The sequence below is a fragment of the Mercenaria mercenaria genome, chromosome 3, assembly GCF_021730395.1.
Source record: "Mercenaria mercenaria strain notata chromosome 3, MADL_Memer_1, whole genome shotgun sequence".
Taxonomy (NCBI): Eukaryota; Metazoa; Mollusca; class Bivalvia; order Venerida; family Veneridae; genus Mercenaria; species Mercenaria mercenaria.
In genome coordinates, this window is record NC_069363.1 from 15,161,642 (window position 1) to 15,178,929 (window position 17,288).

General features: G+C 35.3%; 1 protein-coding gene and 4 non-coding genes across 5 annotated transcripts; 1 reads left to right on the forward strand and 4 right to left on the reverse strand.

The window, feature by feature from the left end:
• Positions 1-1,605: 1,605 nt before the first annotated feature.
• Positions 1,606-1,678, reverse strand: Trnat-ugu (transfer RNA threonine (anticodon UGU)). The gene has a single exon. It is a non-coding gene; the product is annotated as a tRNA-Thr (tRNA).
• A 1,117-nt stretch (positions 1,679-2,795) lies between these two features.
• Positions 2,796-2,877, reverse strand: Trnas-uga (transfer RNA serine (anticodon UGA)). The gene has a single exon. It is a non-coding gene; the product is annotated as a tRNA-Ser (tRNA).
• A 405-nt stretch (positions 2,878-3,282) lies between these two features.
• Trnaw-cca (transfer RNA tryptophan (anticodon CCA)) lies at positions 3,283-3,354 on the reverse strand. The gene has a single exon. It is a non-coding gene; the product is annotated as a tRNA-Trp (tRNA).
• A 1,068-nt stretch (positions 3,355-4,422) lies between these two features.
• Trnaw-cca (transfer RNA tryptophan (anticodon CCA)) lies at positions 4,423-4,494 on the forward strand. The gene has a single exon. It is a non-coding gene; the product is annotated as a tRNA-Trp (tRNA).
• Positions 4,495-9,466: 4,972 nt separating this feature from the next.
• Positions 9,467-16,863, reverse strand: LOC123525906 (uncharacterized). The gene is made up of 4 exons (XM_045305065.2): positions 16,799-16,863; positions 15,515-15,607; positions 10,509-10,708; positions 9,467-10,173 (listed from the first exon to the last, which is right to left on the reverse strand). The coding sequence occupies exons 1-4, from the start codon at positions 16,861-16,863 to the stop codon at positions 9,692-9,694; spliced, it is 840 nt and encodes a 279-aa protein (XP_045161000.2). The 3' UTR covers positions 9,467-9,691.
• Positions 16,864-17,288: the final 425 nt, after the last annotated feature.

Below are 17,288 nucleotides of genomic sequence, written 5' to 3' on the forward strand. Positions count from 1 at the left end.
AAAAATGTATTAGGGGACCTCTCATGCACACAGAACCACCCGCCCCATCCCGCAAATATATTATTTAACTACATAGGGGCATACGTGTTTTACAAACAGCTAATGTTTCAATCAATTCTGTAATTATCCCCCGCCGATGAAATCGGGAGGGGGTATTAAAATGGCGTTGTCGGTCCGTGCGTCCGTCCGCAGCCATTTCTCAGTAACTAGCAGCTAGAATTTCCTTAAACTTGAAATAAACATGAATCAGCATACTGCGATGATGCCCGTCAAGTTTTTATCTGGGTCCGCCCCTTTTTTGCAGAGTTATGGCCCCTCAAATAGTCAAAAAATGCACATTTTCGTCCATCCGCAGTCATTTCTCAGTAAGTAGCAGGTAGAATTTCATAAAACTTGAAATAAACATGAACCAACATACTGCGATGAATTTACATGAAGTAACAGGGTTTGCGGCATTTATTAACCTCTGACATTGTAAGTATTGACCTGGTAGTTGTGAACATTCCATGTTTCTTAAAAAAAATAATTTAGGTGACCGAACCTAAATAATGATATAACTATTGCAAGACAAATTATATACAATTCTTAATTAACATCATCATGTCGTATGTGCAGAAACAGCTTTCAGCTATAAATCTCGGGGTTGCGGGTTTGAGTCATCTGTCTGGCCATATCATTATTTTCATTACAACTGTAAACTTAACAGACGGGTATTTTGTCACAGTTTTCATGATTTATCCTTCATATCTTGAAAGAAATACTTTGCTTTTCAGCATTCTTCTACATACATGTCATTAAACTGTTCTACCAAATGTAGATTAAAATCTTCAGGATGAGATAAGTGATCGTTCATTCGACGGGCATTTGAAGAAACTGGTGACAGTACACGAGTAAAATGATATTTGTTACATAAAATAATGTAAGACAAAGTGTAATATCGATTTAGTTGCATTACAGTGAAGTAAGAAAAATGGACTGACCTGAATTCGAATCCATGGCAACGTGCGCAGAAATTGGAGGAATACCACTGAGGCACCGTGCCATATGTTTACATCCGTTATTTTAATTAATGTAGATATTTTCACGATACAAATATCGCTAAAAAAAAACGAAACCGCCCGCAAATGTTGGCGAAGATTAATGAGTATCAGGTCAATACTATGTCTGTAAATAATTTCATTACGTAAATATTTCCATTAGACTTACCAAGGTAAATAAAAACCAGCCACTTAAAAATATTCTTAAGTCAAATGCGTTTCAAGATTAGCGACCGCCCATTGTTGTTCCTGTGGAACAGATGTTATTACATATCTAATTATAAAACAAAAGGGGCCCCCGTGGCCGAGTGGTTAAGGTCTCTGACTCAAAACACTTGCCCCTCACAGATGTGGGTCGAGCCTCACTCGGGGCGTTGAATTCTTCATGTGAGATACCCATCCAGCTGGCTTACGGAAGGTAGGTCGTTCTACCCAGGTGTCTGCTCGAGATGAAATAATGCACGGAGAGGCATCTGAGGTCTTCCTCCACCACCTAAGCTGGACAGTCCCCATATGACCTATAACGTTAAACCCAGCAAAAAAACCCAAAACAATTATAAAACAAAAAAGCCCCCAGTGAGGATCGAACTCACGACCCCTGGTTTACAAGACCAGTGCTCTAACCACTGAGCTATGGAGGCGGGTGAGTACAGGCGGAACAATGTATCGGACATATTTATATAAATATATAAATATATAAACACACGTGTGTAAAATCGTTTCCTATTACAGTGAGGATAAGGTTACATAAAATTATTCACGTTTTTCATCGTTTGCTAACCCTTGCTTTTTGTGTTCCTTTCTTTATACGCTCCTGTATAATTTTTTTACCGCCTTAAATTCTTCTTTTCACGGTAATTTCGTGCTTTTCAGTGTTTTATTTAAGCTGTGTTTTGTGTATATTGTCACTCGAGGTTCTACATTTGACAGCACAAGATTGAAATTATTTAGTTTAGATATATCCCACCCACCCGGCCTTTTGAAGAAGGAAGGCGTATATAGGTCCAAGTAAGCGGACAATAATATTATTTTCTCTTTTCAGCAGCTGGTATTTTTTTAGAAAAAGACAGTAAGATTCTAACATAATGTATTTTATAACATTCGCTTTCAATACGAACAGTATTTTTCAGGAAGAGCATTTAACTCTGACGATCCTCGCTGGACTACAATACAGATACATACTGAGCAATACGACAGATGACGCTAACAATAAAAGAAATTTATACGATTTTACTGTTCATTGAAATGCTGTCAAATAGTAAAAACCTATATCCTATATTATTCTTTGTCTTTTCTGTAGTTAGGAACATGGAATTAGTGAATAATTGATTTACTCACGACTTAAGAGTGAGTAAGACCCGTTTTCTTATCTCTGTGTATCTCTGAAATAGTATTTAGAAATTCGTTCAAAACAACAATCAAAGGCACGTATGAAAATTAATTATATATGTAGAAAATTTAGACATTAAATAATGATACGATGAACATACATTATTTAGTTTATCAAAGATACTCGTCAAATGTTTGATCCAGGGCGATGCTGTATTTTCCATGCCATAACTTTAACGGTCCTCCGTCCATCTCTGGTTAAAATGGAAAAATTGTTGATAATTTGCATACAAGATGTCGATACTGGTAAAACATCTAGAAGCACAGTTCTTGTTGTTCTACTTTCATTGAAATAGTATTTAGAAATCATTCAATTCGACCATCGGGCATGTATGAAAAATATTAAATATCACTTACTAAAATAATATTCGCTGCGAGCAGGGTTCGAACCTGCGCGGGCAATGCCCATTGGATTTCAAGTCCAACGCCTTAACCACTCGGCCATCACAGCTATGTGTTATCACAGCTATGTGTTAAATTCCATAGTATTCTTACTTAATTTTATCTCTAAAATAGTATCGTTAAATTACACACTGATTTGACATAAGAAATTAATATCACTACCAATAAATTATATGAATGTCACTTTGTTTGTTCAAGTCACGTTGTGATATCTTATTCCGTTTAACCATGTCATGTCAATTTATTTATCATCCATCATCACATTATTAATTATGTAAATGGTTTGTACTTTAAAATTTCAACAAAATACAGAATACAGAATACATTTGTTTGAAGACAGTAATGCATACATCGGTGTATTGGTATTAGAAAACTAAAGCTAAGTCTTTTAGTAAATGTTATATCTTTTAAGTAATTTCATAAGCAAAAATATTGAAAAGGTATATAAAATATATGACCTCGACGTGATTCGAACACGCAACCTTCTGATCTGGAGTCAGACGCGCTACCGTTGCGCCACGAAGCCTATTACACACTAACCTATATAACATTTAAATATAACTGATTTACTGAACACATTTATAAAATAACCAGGATGTATGTTAATTGATTTATTTTGTTTTTTATTTAGATCAGATGTATTTTATGTACTTTATGAAAAATGTCTGACGCAATCGCATCGAAATGAATCGATCTCTCATTAAATTAGAGAGATATTATTTAACATTTTTTACAACTATCAACTATGCAATCAACTAAACTTCAATTATTTTTATAATTTTCAATTTGCAATAGATATCTTTATTGTCCTTTTTATCATTCGACAGGTCATTCTTCTTTTTCACAAATTTAAATTAAAGTTTCTGTAATTAAATGGAGACAAAACCAAAGTATGTGTGAAGTGAAAAGGCTTTGAAATGCATGCATTTGTCCTTATATTTCTCACAGCGGAATGTCATTTTAGTACGTTTCTAAAGCCGTAAAATAGCTCGTGTTTACGTATGATTTACTTTTGTGGTCACATAGAATGACTACGAACTGAAGAAATGTATTTCTCTTTAATTTTAGATCAATATCAAATCATGAATTTATTGTTTGATATTAAATGTTTTCTTGCATTTCCATAATGACAAATATGAAAAAATATCCATCACCAGAAAACACTTTAAAGAATAATTATGTACACACAAAATAACAATTAAATGACATGATTTAACTTGTGAAAACGAGAGATCTTATTTAACTAACATTATTAATTTGGCCTTCCTGGCAGTTAAAAACAAGAAATTAATTATACAGTTATGAAAATACAATACGTGCCTTGGAATTGGATGAAGAATTATATATGTCAAGGCTATTATTATTAATATAAGTCTGGAATGAAGCACATGATCGTGCTACTGTTTGGCCACACAAAATGTACGGTTTATATAGGAACAGTTGTGTATGTACTTAATCTTATGTATTTCTTTTGTTTGTTACACGATACCTATATTATAATCTTGCAAAATGTTCGACAAAATTGGGTCAGTGTATAGTTTAATCCATTGTAATGTATATAAATATAGAAGTGTACAAATTTCTGAGTCTAAGTGGCTTCGTGGCGCAACGGTAGCGCGTCTGACTCCAGATCAGAAGGTTGCGTGTTCGAATCACGTCGAGGTCAAACACTTTTATCAAATGTTTTTTTATGAAAATGGTAATTGCAACATCCTCTAATTTAATCGATCTAGAACGATTTCGATCACGGGCCAGATTAGAAGAATAAATCAAACAAGATCCATCAGCATATCTTCAATTTACATACAAAGTAATAAATATGATATATATGGCAAGATAGCTCAGATATGTAAATTCAAGTTGAACAATTGTTTCAGTAGTTCATATTTTGTTTTGTTGGGTTTAACGTCGCACCGACACAATTTTAGGTCATATGGCGACTTTCCAGCTTTAATGGTGGAGGAAGACCCCAGGTGCCCCTCCGTGCACTATTTCATCACGAGCGGGCACCTGGGTAGAACCACCGACCTTCCGTAAGCAAGCTGGATGGCTTCCTCACGTGAAGAATTCTACGCCCCAAATGAGGTTTCGAACCCACATCGATGAGGGGCAAATTGTTTGAAGTCAACGACTCTAACTACTCGGCCACGGAGGCCCCTCAGTAGTTAATAGGTATCAGTTATAACACAGCTTCGGGAGAGACAATTTAGATATCCCAAACATGTATATTAGCTATTTAAACGAACATATAATTGCAGTTAGAGTTTATCTATTTAGGTACTTCCATTTTTTAAAAGCTTTAAAGATATACATTGCGAGATTACGGGTATCTTTACTATTTTCATTAATAAATAATTGCAAAAAATTAAAATAATTTGGATGATGCCAGAAATACTTGCTGATACACTGTTTTCTTAAATTTACAAACTCTTGACATTCAATGACAAAATGATACTCATCCTCTAATATGTGACAGTTAGTACAAATTCTGTTTTCATAAGGTATAATATTATTTTGACGACTCCATCTACCAGTCTGAACAACCAATTTATGCGATGACAACCTCAGTCTTGTTAATGCTATTCTGAACTTTCTTATATTTATAACTGTTATGTAATTACTGAAAGTGAACTCGTATATATTCTTGTAAAATAGTACTTAGACTAGTATTCCAGATTTAATGCCCTTGAGTTAATAAAAATGCTATAGTTTACCTTGTTTACAGTGTGTAAGCAATATTCAATGACTAGTCATAACCAAAAACTGAACAGAATAGGTATTACTGTATGATGGATCTCGGCCGAGTTTGATAACAGGCTCAATCGATTTTGAACCACACTGTTTGAAGGCCTACAATATAATGCTATATTCACAATATAGCTTCTTCATTTTTGCATGAATCCTTATCATATTTAAGAAAAATCTGTGTAGTTTATTTCTACGCTGCAAGTTATTTGGTCTCCGTGCAGCCGACGAGCGCGCCGACCTTACTGTGACTTAATTTACATCCGGTAGAGATGATGTTGGCCAACTCATACGGCATATTGGTGGTAGATCTAAATCTGTTCAAGGAGGAAAGTACTTGCTAAGGACATTAAGCAATACATCGGCGACAGTAACGCAAGATATGACGTGTGCCTCTTCCGAAAATACTTATCTTTCGTTCCTGAAGATGGTCCGTTCTATCGGCGATCTTTGGCAGCTAAATCGGCTGACGGGAGACCAGAATACTCCGCACAGAAGGTTAGTGTCCATACCATACAGAAATTCATGTCGAGAATGTGCGAAAGGGCAAGGATTGAGGGTTTCAAGACTGGACACGCTGGTAAAGTAAGTGTATATCAAAATCATATCGTTATGTAGAAAAAAGTGCAGTTATATGTAATTATTGCTTGCATCGCGATCAATATGTCGTATTATGATTCTATAGAGTTTAAACATAATTTTATAAGTAGGTTATCCGTTATTTATAAGTAGGTTATCCGTTAAGGCCAGCGCCTGCTCCCTATGAACGCGAACCGCAAAGGTACGACAGAGCGATGGCGAAGCGCGACAGTACGATGGCGAAGCGCGACAGTACGATGTCCATAACGCGACAGTACGATGGTGATAGTCCATCGTACTGTCGCGCTTCACCAGCGTACTGTCACCATCGTACTGTCACGCTTTACCATCGTAGTGTCACCATCATACTGTCGCGCGTCGCGCTTCGTCATCATTTCTCTGTTTAAATATGAACCGACTTTAATTAAAATTTTATTGTAGAGTATTGTCTACTTTGACATATGATCAAATAATTAGAACGCTTTTCGGCAGTGTATATTGAAATGATTTCAGACGGTATTTGAACATATCACCGAGTGTATTAACGATATCCGGTCTATCAATGAAATCACGCGTTTTCAAGAATATCATTGATATTAAAGTTTACACCATAATATTGTTTGAAATGTAGTATTCAAAAATAATCTCCGTAGGTCTATGGTTATTTTACATTGTAATAAAAATGATAATCAACCGGCAGGGTGTTGTTCAAACGAACATTACCAGACAGAGTGTTATATACAAACAAAATGTCATAGTATTAAAAAATAACCTCTTTTTGGAAAAAATAAATAATAGTGTATTTACATGATGTATATTGTTTTGTAAGAAAATGTTGTTTACTCAGCTGTAATATTTCAAGCCATGAAAAGTTAAAAATATTTATTGTCAGCTTAAAATAATAAAACAATACACCCTTGTTTATCAAAGTTTTTGTTTAAATTTCACATAAAAGTGTTAATTAGGTCTAGAGGCTGAAAACCACAAAATCCAGCTGTTCTTTATTTCATATAAAATCCACATACTTTATAAAGGTTTTCCGACATTTTGTAGCATATCAGATTTTCAATGTTTTATATTCACAGAAAGAACTATATCGCTACTTTAGAAAAACAAGGAGAAAAGGGGTGTTGCTTTTCTGCACGATAGTGGTTTCATATATGATATGATTTTAACCAAACTTGCACACAACTTGTATTACCATAAGATATTGGTTCCTTTCTTGAACTAGTCATACTTCTTTATGGGTTCTAGAGTTAGGGCCCCTGAAAGGGCCAGAAATTGGCTATTTTTTGTCTTGTCTGTACAATAGCAGTTTCATTTATGATTGGATTTTAACTAAACTTGCACACAACTCGTTTCACCATAAGATCTCGGTTCCTTTGCTGAACCAGCATATTCCGCCATGAGCTTCAGGGATACGGCCCCTGTAAGGCCAGAAATTGGCTATTTTGGTCTTTTCTGTACAATAGCAGTTTCATTTATGATTGGATTTTAACCAAACTTGCACACAAATTGTATCACCATAAGATCTCAGTTCATTTGTTTAACTAGCCATATTCCACAATGGGTTACAGAGTTAGGACCTGAAAGGGCCAGAAATTGGCTATTTTGGTATTGTCTGCACAAATGATTGGATTTTAACAAAACGTGCATACAATTTGTATCACCATAAGATCGCGGATCCTTTCTTGCACCAGTCCAGTCATGTTCCACCATGGGTTCCAGAGTTAATGGCCCCTGAAAGGGTAAAACTGTGGCAATTTTGGTGATCTCTATATTCAAGGACAGCATAGCTTTCTATAGAATGGAAAGTTCTGAACATCACACAAAATGCATAAAATTATATATCTACTTTCTTTATTGATGACATGTAGGCAAGAAGATAAGACATAAAGAATTAAAAAAGGAAACGATTCATCTAGCATTATTTTCAAAATGGATCATTCAAAATGGATCATTTTTTCTCTGTTACCATTTATTACGAAAAATCACATATTCCTCAGAATATTTCTACAAAGCACCATTTCAAACGACATACTTAAATACCTACAGGTTTATTCGTGAGTGGGATAGGGAATACAGTGCAATAACTACAACATCTCGTCTTGTATTTTCAAGAAGTCAGTAAAAATGCCAGAATTATATGTTTTTAAATGGTATAAGATGATTAAAATATATTAATAATGCATCATAAAGTATTTGTATCTTTTGAAACTGTTTTATTAACAGAGCAATCTGAGTGTTTTGTCAAATAATTCATAAACGAAATATAGAATTTTGCCATGAAAAGTTCTGAAACATTTAATTGATATTATCGCATGACTGTTCCAATTAAAACATTTTGTAATATATATCTCTCTTTCAACGACAAAAGACGAAACTAGTTTTGGGATCACAGAAAGCATTCAATTTCACTGTAATAGAATCCCGCTTGGAGTGTAAGGGGTGTAGACCATTTCATTACCTCTCATGAATAGACTCAGTCAATCAAGGTCTGCTATTATGTTTCAAAGGATCTCTTCACATACTTTCTACCTATTGCAACAACAGTCTTTAAGTGCCGTGTTACGGCTATGAAGAGTCTTCCCGAAATATTTGGCGTTATATCTTCTGGTCCTTCGGGGTCATGGAGACAATTTAAGTCGATGCTGGGGGCGTGTGGGATGTTGCACTGTTCGTTATCTCTCATGAACAGACTCAATCAAACCGAATCTGCTGTTAAGTTGCTTGGTTGTGTTTCTGTTTCCAAATGATCTTTTCACATTTTAATTTTTAATTCTGGATTTTTTAACTTTTTCTTTTCAGTTTATTAGCTAATTCATAAATCGATGTTCACATGACAAACGTTGAAATTTAAACACTGTGTTCTTTGTCACTGAATGTTAACTTTATGGTTATTGTATCAACAATTTATTATTTCCTTGTAAAATAAGGTTACAGTTTGTCTAAGGAGTGACAAAGACCTTCCCAAAATGTAAATGTATAGTTATTGAAACGCGCCTATATATATATATATATATATATATATATATATATATATATATATATATATATATTTAAAAAATGGGTTTTAAGGAAATAGGCAAATCCTTTTGAGCTTGTATATTTGATTTATTTCTCAGCCGATTTCAAACATTACCATCAGTAGGGTTCCTTTGACGTCATCAATAGAAACAAGGGGCATCACTGTTAAATAAATGACGACTAATTTACTAACGAATAAAAATGACGTGACGTCGTTGTAAAACATCACTGTGAGGTAATTTTAGTAGTTTGATAATTATAACTATTATTCTAATACACTCTGAATACAGATCTTGGCATTTTCGTTTAACAACAATTATGGTAGTCGAAATTGTGTCGCTTTAAACTCAATAGTTCTACGCTGTTTCAAATACACATATTGTTTTCAGCCTTCGAAGAAAATGAAATTGTTTTATTTGTTTACTTCCGTTTATCGCATAAAGCAGATTTACTAACCTGGTATAGGTGATCATCAATCTAGCTCCAAGACATTGAAATATTTTACGAATTTGTTACACTGCAAAAATCAAACATCCCGTGAAGCTTGTAAGACCACCTCCATAAAGAGCGCAATCATCATGAACCACATGTTTAACCCAAACATGGTCACCAACTTCCAGTAACATTGCTATGGTAACAGAGCCCTGTTCGGGGGGGCCGCCAATATCATCTACAAAAGCCCCAGCCTGGTATGCCCTATTCTTCATAATGCCAACTTGTAACTCTCCTTTGTCATTCCAGTAGCTTGAAATGGATGTTGAGAAAATATACAACCCAGCCTGCGGAGTTACAAACATACTTGATGAATTTTGATATCCTCCTCTAATGTTCAGCTTCACATTTGGGAAGGGGATTGTCGAGCCGACCCGGATATGTTCTAAACCTGAATTTTGGTCAAGGGTAGCATGGAAAGCGACTGTTTCTATGTCGTCGACAAGAAACCGTTTTCTGGTTTCCTCTGCCAACTTTTTGACTTTTGTACTGGTTACTCGGCCTGTGAGAGTATAACCAAAATGTTTATTATTACTTCCTTACTTCTCAGTTTGCATCAATAGTAAACGTGTCTTGTCTATTTATTAATATAGTCGTAAAAATATAAATAGGTTTTAAACGAAAGAGAAACATGTAAAGTACAATGACAATTTTCAGTAAACTGTTAACATTGCAAAAGGATAGTTATTATATCAATATAGTGTTTATATATTATTATTATTCAACCTCCGATCTATGTGATATTAAATGTTCATATGACAAAGTACTAGGTTTCTTTTTGAACTGTTTTGGGCTTTTTTAAAATTTTATTCCCTATATATAAAGGCGATAACTTACTGCTTAATTCTGCAATAAGCTTGGTTTGTCCTGCAATATTTATGTCTTGGTCATTCATACGACGTTCTAGATAATAATTTCTCTGTGTTTGCTGGTTGATCTGTTCCTCCAGTTCTAAACGCTTCTTCCGTTCTTGGATCAGTTCAAGCTGAAGCCGGCGTATATGTTTTTCTTGATTTTCAACGACAATATTTCTTTCCCTGTTGTAAAAACAGTTTCTTGAGGAGTGTAGCATAAATTAATATAACAGTAGGTAAATGATATGGAGCATCATTCAAGCTTGTATAACTAGTAATTGTAGTCTTTTTCAGGTTACTCGACATTAAAACTATTTTTACATGATTATATACATTACAATGTTGTTAATATTATACAGTTCGGATACTTGCATTCTCAGTTTTGTTGCTGAAAGTATGCTGAACATATCTTTGTACACCAAGCTGGATCTTGGTGAGGAACATCTATTTTATGAAAGAGTGAACTTGTACAAGATTCAGATGAAAACATTGACCAAGACAACTATTATTATCAATTAATTTTAAATATTTATTTTAAGGTAAAAGTTTTTTGTTAACAAATTCCTTACCGGTATTTTCTAGCTTTTCAACTCGCGATAACAACTTCGATATTCCATCAGACAAGTATTCAAAGCGCTACATATAACCAGCGCTAATAAAGTCTACATTTTGACTGTCATACAGTTTCGGTAAGGTTATCTATAAATTACTATTAAATCCTTATATAATAATTTTCTTAACTATGTCATTAAATGTCTTTGCTTATATACCAGCAGTCACAGACACAGGCAAATTAACAATTAGATACAAACCTGGTTTTAAAGCTACCAGCTTACAGCAGGGGTTAACTTTTTCAACATGTTAATTTCCACCAAATCTGGAACAGAATATATATATGATACAGTAAAACACCGCTCGCTCGAGGTCGCAAGGGGATGAGCAAAATGCTCGAGTTATCCATGGTTTCGAGCGACCCAAACATTGACCAACATACGAAGAATTTTTTTTTACCAATTGTCATAGGGAGCATTTGCAAGTTTGAAGTTTCAATTTTTATTTAAAATTTCGGCCCTTTCAGGTCATCAGCATTACAGAGTAAACGGTGATAATAATAACATACTTGTGACATTTAAAAAAAAAAACATATTACAAACGTTTCAATATGGAATTTGTAAATGGCACATGTGAAGGAACGACTAAGACTTTTTATGCCCCCGAAGGGAGGCATATAGTTTTTGAACCGTCTGTCTGTCTGTCGGTCTGTCAGTCTGTCGGTCTGTCCGCAATTTTCGTGTCCGGTCCATATCTTTGTCATCGATGGATGGATTTTCAAATAACTTGGCATGAATGTGTACCACAGTAAGACGACGTGCAGTGCGAAAGACCCAGGTCCGTAGCTCAAAGGTCAAGGTCACACTTAGACGTTAAAGGATAGTGCATTGATGGGCGTGTCCGGTCCATATCTTTGTCATCGATGGATTGATTTTCAAATAACTTGGCATGAATGTGTACCACAGTAAGACAACATGCAGTGCGCAAGACCCAGGTCCGTAGCTCAAAGGTCAAGGTCACACTTAGACGTTAAAGGATAGTGCATTGATGGGCGTGTCCGGTCCATATCTTTGTCATCGATGGATGGATTTTCAAATAACTTGGCATGAATGTGTACCACAGTAAGACGACGTGTCACACGCAAGACCCAGGTCCGTAGCTCAAAGGTCAAGGTCACACTTAGACGTTAAAGATCATTTTTCATGATAGTGAATTGATGGGCATGTCCGGTCCATATCTTTGTCATTCATGCATGGATTTTAAAATAACTATGCATGAATGTGTGACACAGTAAGCAATGTGTCGCGCGCATGACCAAGCTCCGTAGGTCAAAGGTCCTAAACTCTAACATCGGCCATAACTATTCATTCAAAGTGCCATCGGGGGCATGTGTCATCCTACGGAGACAGCTCTTGTTGATTTTTATTTATCAACAAGTGCATATCAGAATTATCATCTCAGTTTTATGAAAGGGCTTTATTATTTCATTCATTTGCATGCAAACAACTGCTGATTAAAATACTACGATCTCATAACTATCTTCTCGATCCCGATGAAAAAATGTTTTTAGTGATCAGTAATTGATCGAAATTTGATCAATAAAACTTTTCTTCAGCCTGTTATCAATAATTAATCTGTTTATAAGATGAAATATACCGACAAACATACATCTAAGACAGTTGGGGAGTAGACCACGCAATTCTCACGGTGTGTGAAAATGTTTAACCGATACATTCTGACCGCCGAAGGTGTGAAAAATTTTGAGACCTCTGCTCGAGTTTGCCAGAGGAAACGAAGAATAAATTAATACACAGGGACCAGGTGCCATGCTCGAGCGATCGAGTTACCCAGCCATGGTAATTTCACATAGAAAATAGAAGGAAATCGGCCGGGACCACATGAAATGCTCGAGCGAGCCCGGGTGCTCGAGTCATCGATGCTCGAGCGAGCGATGTTTCACTGTATTACAAATAATAAAGTTGGTAAAGGAATGTGTTAAAAATTGGCAAAAAAAAACCAAGACGAACGTTGATTTTCACCATTATTTCGAAAGCGTTTATGTGTCGATACGTTTGCACTGCTGTTCACTTTTACAGCATACACATTCTATCGATATTTGAAAGCAAGTTATTTTCGCCCAACAAGAGGGCTGTTATGGCTAACCTGACTAAAATAGGTACATGATTTTTGGTAAAAGACCGCTACACGATGCGACATGCTAAATATTTAAGCTTTTGGCCTTGGGGTTTAGACAAGAAGACAAGTGATCTGCTGGGTCCTTGCTTCAAGGTTAAGACAAGCATATTATTTAAAAGATTTTTCCTATAAACGTCTATATAAAACAAGTGCACCCCTGTGTGGGGCTAACTTTGATCCTAGGGACATATTTTAAAACGGAAAACCTTGGAAGAGAACTACTACACAATGCAATATGCCAGATATCTAAGTTCTGGGCTTTACGGTTTTAGAAAAGAAGACATTTAAATAGTTATTATATAAGTCTATATAAAACAAGTGAACCCTGTGGCGGGGCCAATTTAAAACCAGGGACATGATTTAAATAACCTTGATAGAGGAATTCTACACAATTTCTACACAATGCTATAAACCAAATATATAAGCTCTTACGATTCTAGAGAAGAAATGTTTTGAAAAGTGTTTCTTACATTACATACAACTGATTCCTTGAGTGGGGCTAGTTTTTACCCCAGGTGCATGATTTGAATAATTTCGGAGAAGGAGGACGAAGCTACAGGGTAAATATCTAAGGCCTTGTGTTTTCGCAGAAGAAGATTGTTATTTTTTCTTTTAACAACTTTGGTAAGGGATCATGTAAGGAATTTTCTGGCGCAGTTTCATCAACTTCTACCAAACGGCGTCAGAGAAGAAATCGCTTGAAGAAAAATGTGGACGGACGGGCAGACGATGGACATTGAGTGATCAGCATGGCTCATCCTGAGCATTTTGTGCTAAGGTGAGCTAAAACGTTTAAACAAGTCACTTTAAAAGGGATTCATTGCTTCCACTTGCACTCTTTGATGTTTCTTTATAAAACAAAAATAAACAGTAAGAGCCAGAGAAAGAAATTATCAAAAGCTTTACATTTATTTAAAAAAAAACATCTGAAAAGTATTGATTTAGTTGCAAGAAAGTACTTTAATTATCTTCATGATGAATAATATTCCTTATAAATAAACTTGCAGAGCAATAGCTGACGCGGAACGTAGAATATCATATAGATAATACGCAAATCGCGGTTAACATGATGAAAGATAATACTAATGACAATACTTATTGAAATGCTAATTATTCTGTTGCTGTAAATAACGATTATGATAAACAAAAATCTTATCATCATCATTATAAACCACAAACGGTTAGTAAGGAATTTTATAATAACATGTTAAAAACTTTTGTTTAATAAACTGACCCTAAACTGTATTGGCAGGCGAATTTGATTGTATATTCAAAATTTCCATCGATAAAAAGTCTAATTTTCATGGACTGAAATATATTGAGTCAATCAACTAATACTGTATGTAGTAGAATTCACATTTGATCAAAAGCTACGAATATATATCCAAACGACATAGAGTATTATTAGTATATGATTTATCACTATAAGAATGTGGTGTAATAACATGGAATAAAATTTATGTACTTTCTTTCGAAAACTTAACAGAGACGTTACATGACATTATGTTACTTCGATGTTTACTAAACACAAGTCATAAGTCAGTGTATCAAATATTCGATGGTCCTTGCAGCGCGGTGGTATCGATCATACCTGTCATTTTGAAAGCTTATCAAAACTATTGCTGGAAATGAGAGGAAAGGGAGCCGAGAGAAGGTCACAAAAGAAACCTACAACCATCAATCGGCCTCGAACAAAGATTACATGGATGGATGAAGGGATATAGACAGATGACGATATTGTGGAGTGTGACTAGGTTATCGGCTCAGACGAGTCGCCGGATAGACCTAAATGTAATATTTAAATTTCTCCTCCTTATTGAGTAAATCAAATGATAAAAGGCGATTGCTCACAAAACGGGGCCTGGTAACAATACTATCCTGTTTCTTCAGTCGGGTATCGAATCCATGAAGTCAAATGTCGATGACAACGGTATGCATATCCCGCAAAATATAAAAATAAGATTTTGTAGTGTGCGTACGTGCACTTTGCTTCCGGTCAAGTAAGCTCTAGAACTGTCTAAACTCTCGAGTGATCACACTTTGTACAGTTCGTTAAGTGGGCTCCATTAATGTTAAATAATGTGTTACTACTAGATCACCAGGACACCTATATCATCTCGCATGCCCTACGTCTTCAGCTTTAGCGGATTTCTTATAGACAATACTGAATGATCTCCATGGTATTAAAAACAGAAACATTAACAATTCCAAGTTCGCAATGCCTTTTTACGTCACACGAACCAAATCCATTCATCAGTGGTAATGGCAAGTATCACACCTCTCACGCCTCCTCCCCACCTTCCTTCCCCAGCTGGCACCAGCTTAAGCAAAGATCTATTATAACAACATTGAATGGACTCTATAATCCTTAAGAAAAAGAATTATCAATAACAAGGCGACTTTGCATGGAAATCAAACCGAGCAGATAGAACACAAGAATAGATTGAATTTTAAATACCTTCTATTCAATTTGTTTATAATCATTGCATACCATTTGTAACAAAGTTTCCGCATTTTCGTCTTATGGACATGGTAATAACTGTGTAAATGAATCTTGTTCCAGTTCCCAGTTTAATTATTCACTAAATAACATAAAATTTCTTATTGAATTGATTTGATACCATTAACATACTGAGTTACTCACTTTCACAAAATTTCTCAAGTACATGTAGTTTCGTCCCTTGATTAAAGTCTTGCTGAATATGCATTGAAACGACATTTTCATTTTTTTATTTTCCTCTTGTTCACGTACGATAAACTGCACCAACTGACTTAAAAATTCTAGGATTAATCACAAAACAGCGTGCTAAAATTTGATCATCGTTTCATATTTGTAAATCGAAATCGTCATTGCATGTGCTCGTCTTGATAAGATCAATTCTCTCCGGAGCTATGCACAGCTAAAACATATCATTTGATTAGAATATGTTTAATTGGCAGCATTATGCTTTGCAGACTATAGATAAGTTAATTCAATGAAATCCGTACAAAACTCATCAAAAAATGATCATAGAAGAATCTCTGTTGGCTGCATAATGGAAAATAGAATGCACGTGTATATGTATATTGCTTTTATCACAGTCATGGTTCTAGTCAAAAATATAATTTATAAATATCGTTTCAAGAAACTTCGTATTCCTCAATATTATCCTCATTTCCAACACACCCCTGTTCTTAGACGCTGTCACGCCGTGCTACTGGGACGCCAGAAAGTCTCATAACGTTAAACTGTGTCTGTGGAAGAAACATTTGAACCGCGCCATGAGAAAACCAACATAGTGCGCATCCGCGCAGTCTGGTCAGGATCCATGCTGTTCGCTGACGGTTTCTCTAATTGCAATTGGCTTTGAGATCCTGACCTGACTGCGCGGATGCAGCGCACTATGTTGGTTTTCTCATGCGCGGCTCATTTATATAATGAAACTGTATAAAACATCGATTCTGACGTAGAATGATTCATTATTTTATATTATAAGCGGAGACTTCCGCGGCCGAGTTGTTAAGTGCTGACTTTGAATTACTTACCCTCGCCACTGTGAGTGTTCGAAACCTCGCTTTAGGTGTAAAATTATTTCTTGTGAGGAAGTCATGCAGCTGATTTACGGAAGATGGTCGATTCTACCCGAGTGACCGCCCTTAGTAATGCACGGGGGTACTTTCGGTTTTCCATAAGCATCAGAAGCTTGAAAGTTGCATTGGCCTAATATTGTGACGTAAAACCCGGCAAAATAAATAAACATATAGTGTTGGTAGATTCTGTTTCAATAATTAATATATTGAAGTCTACGGATAGACATGTTTTGTAATGCAATTAAACAATGGCGCGTTAACTCGAATATTCGTAAAATTTTAGGTTATCAATACTTAATGACTTTGACTAGCCTCAGAGTCCTATCAAAATCTAATTTGTTATTTTTTAAAATGTTATTCCTTTCTATTCCACTACTGCCATTAAACAGTTTTCGCAAAAATATTTTTTATTCTTGTCAAGTTATCGTTCTTAGAAAATGGTTGA

Coding starts and splice junctions, on each gene's coding strand:
- LOC123525906 (XM_045305065.2), bottom strand. CDS start 16,863: ATGACTTCCTCACAAGAAATAATTTTACACCTAAAGCGAGGTTTCGAA. Junction 15,608..16,798: donor GAACACTCACAGTGGCGAGG/GTAAGTAATTCA, acceptor TTGTTATAATAG/ATCTTTGCTTAAGCTGGTGC. Junction 10,174..10,508: donor GCTTATTGCAGAATTAAGCA/GTAAGTTATCGC, acceptor ATACTCTCACAG/GCCGAGTAACCAGTACAAAA.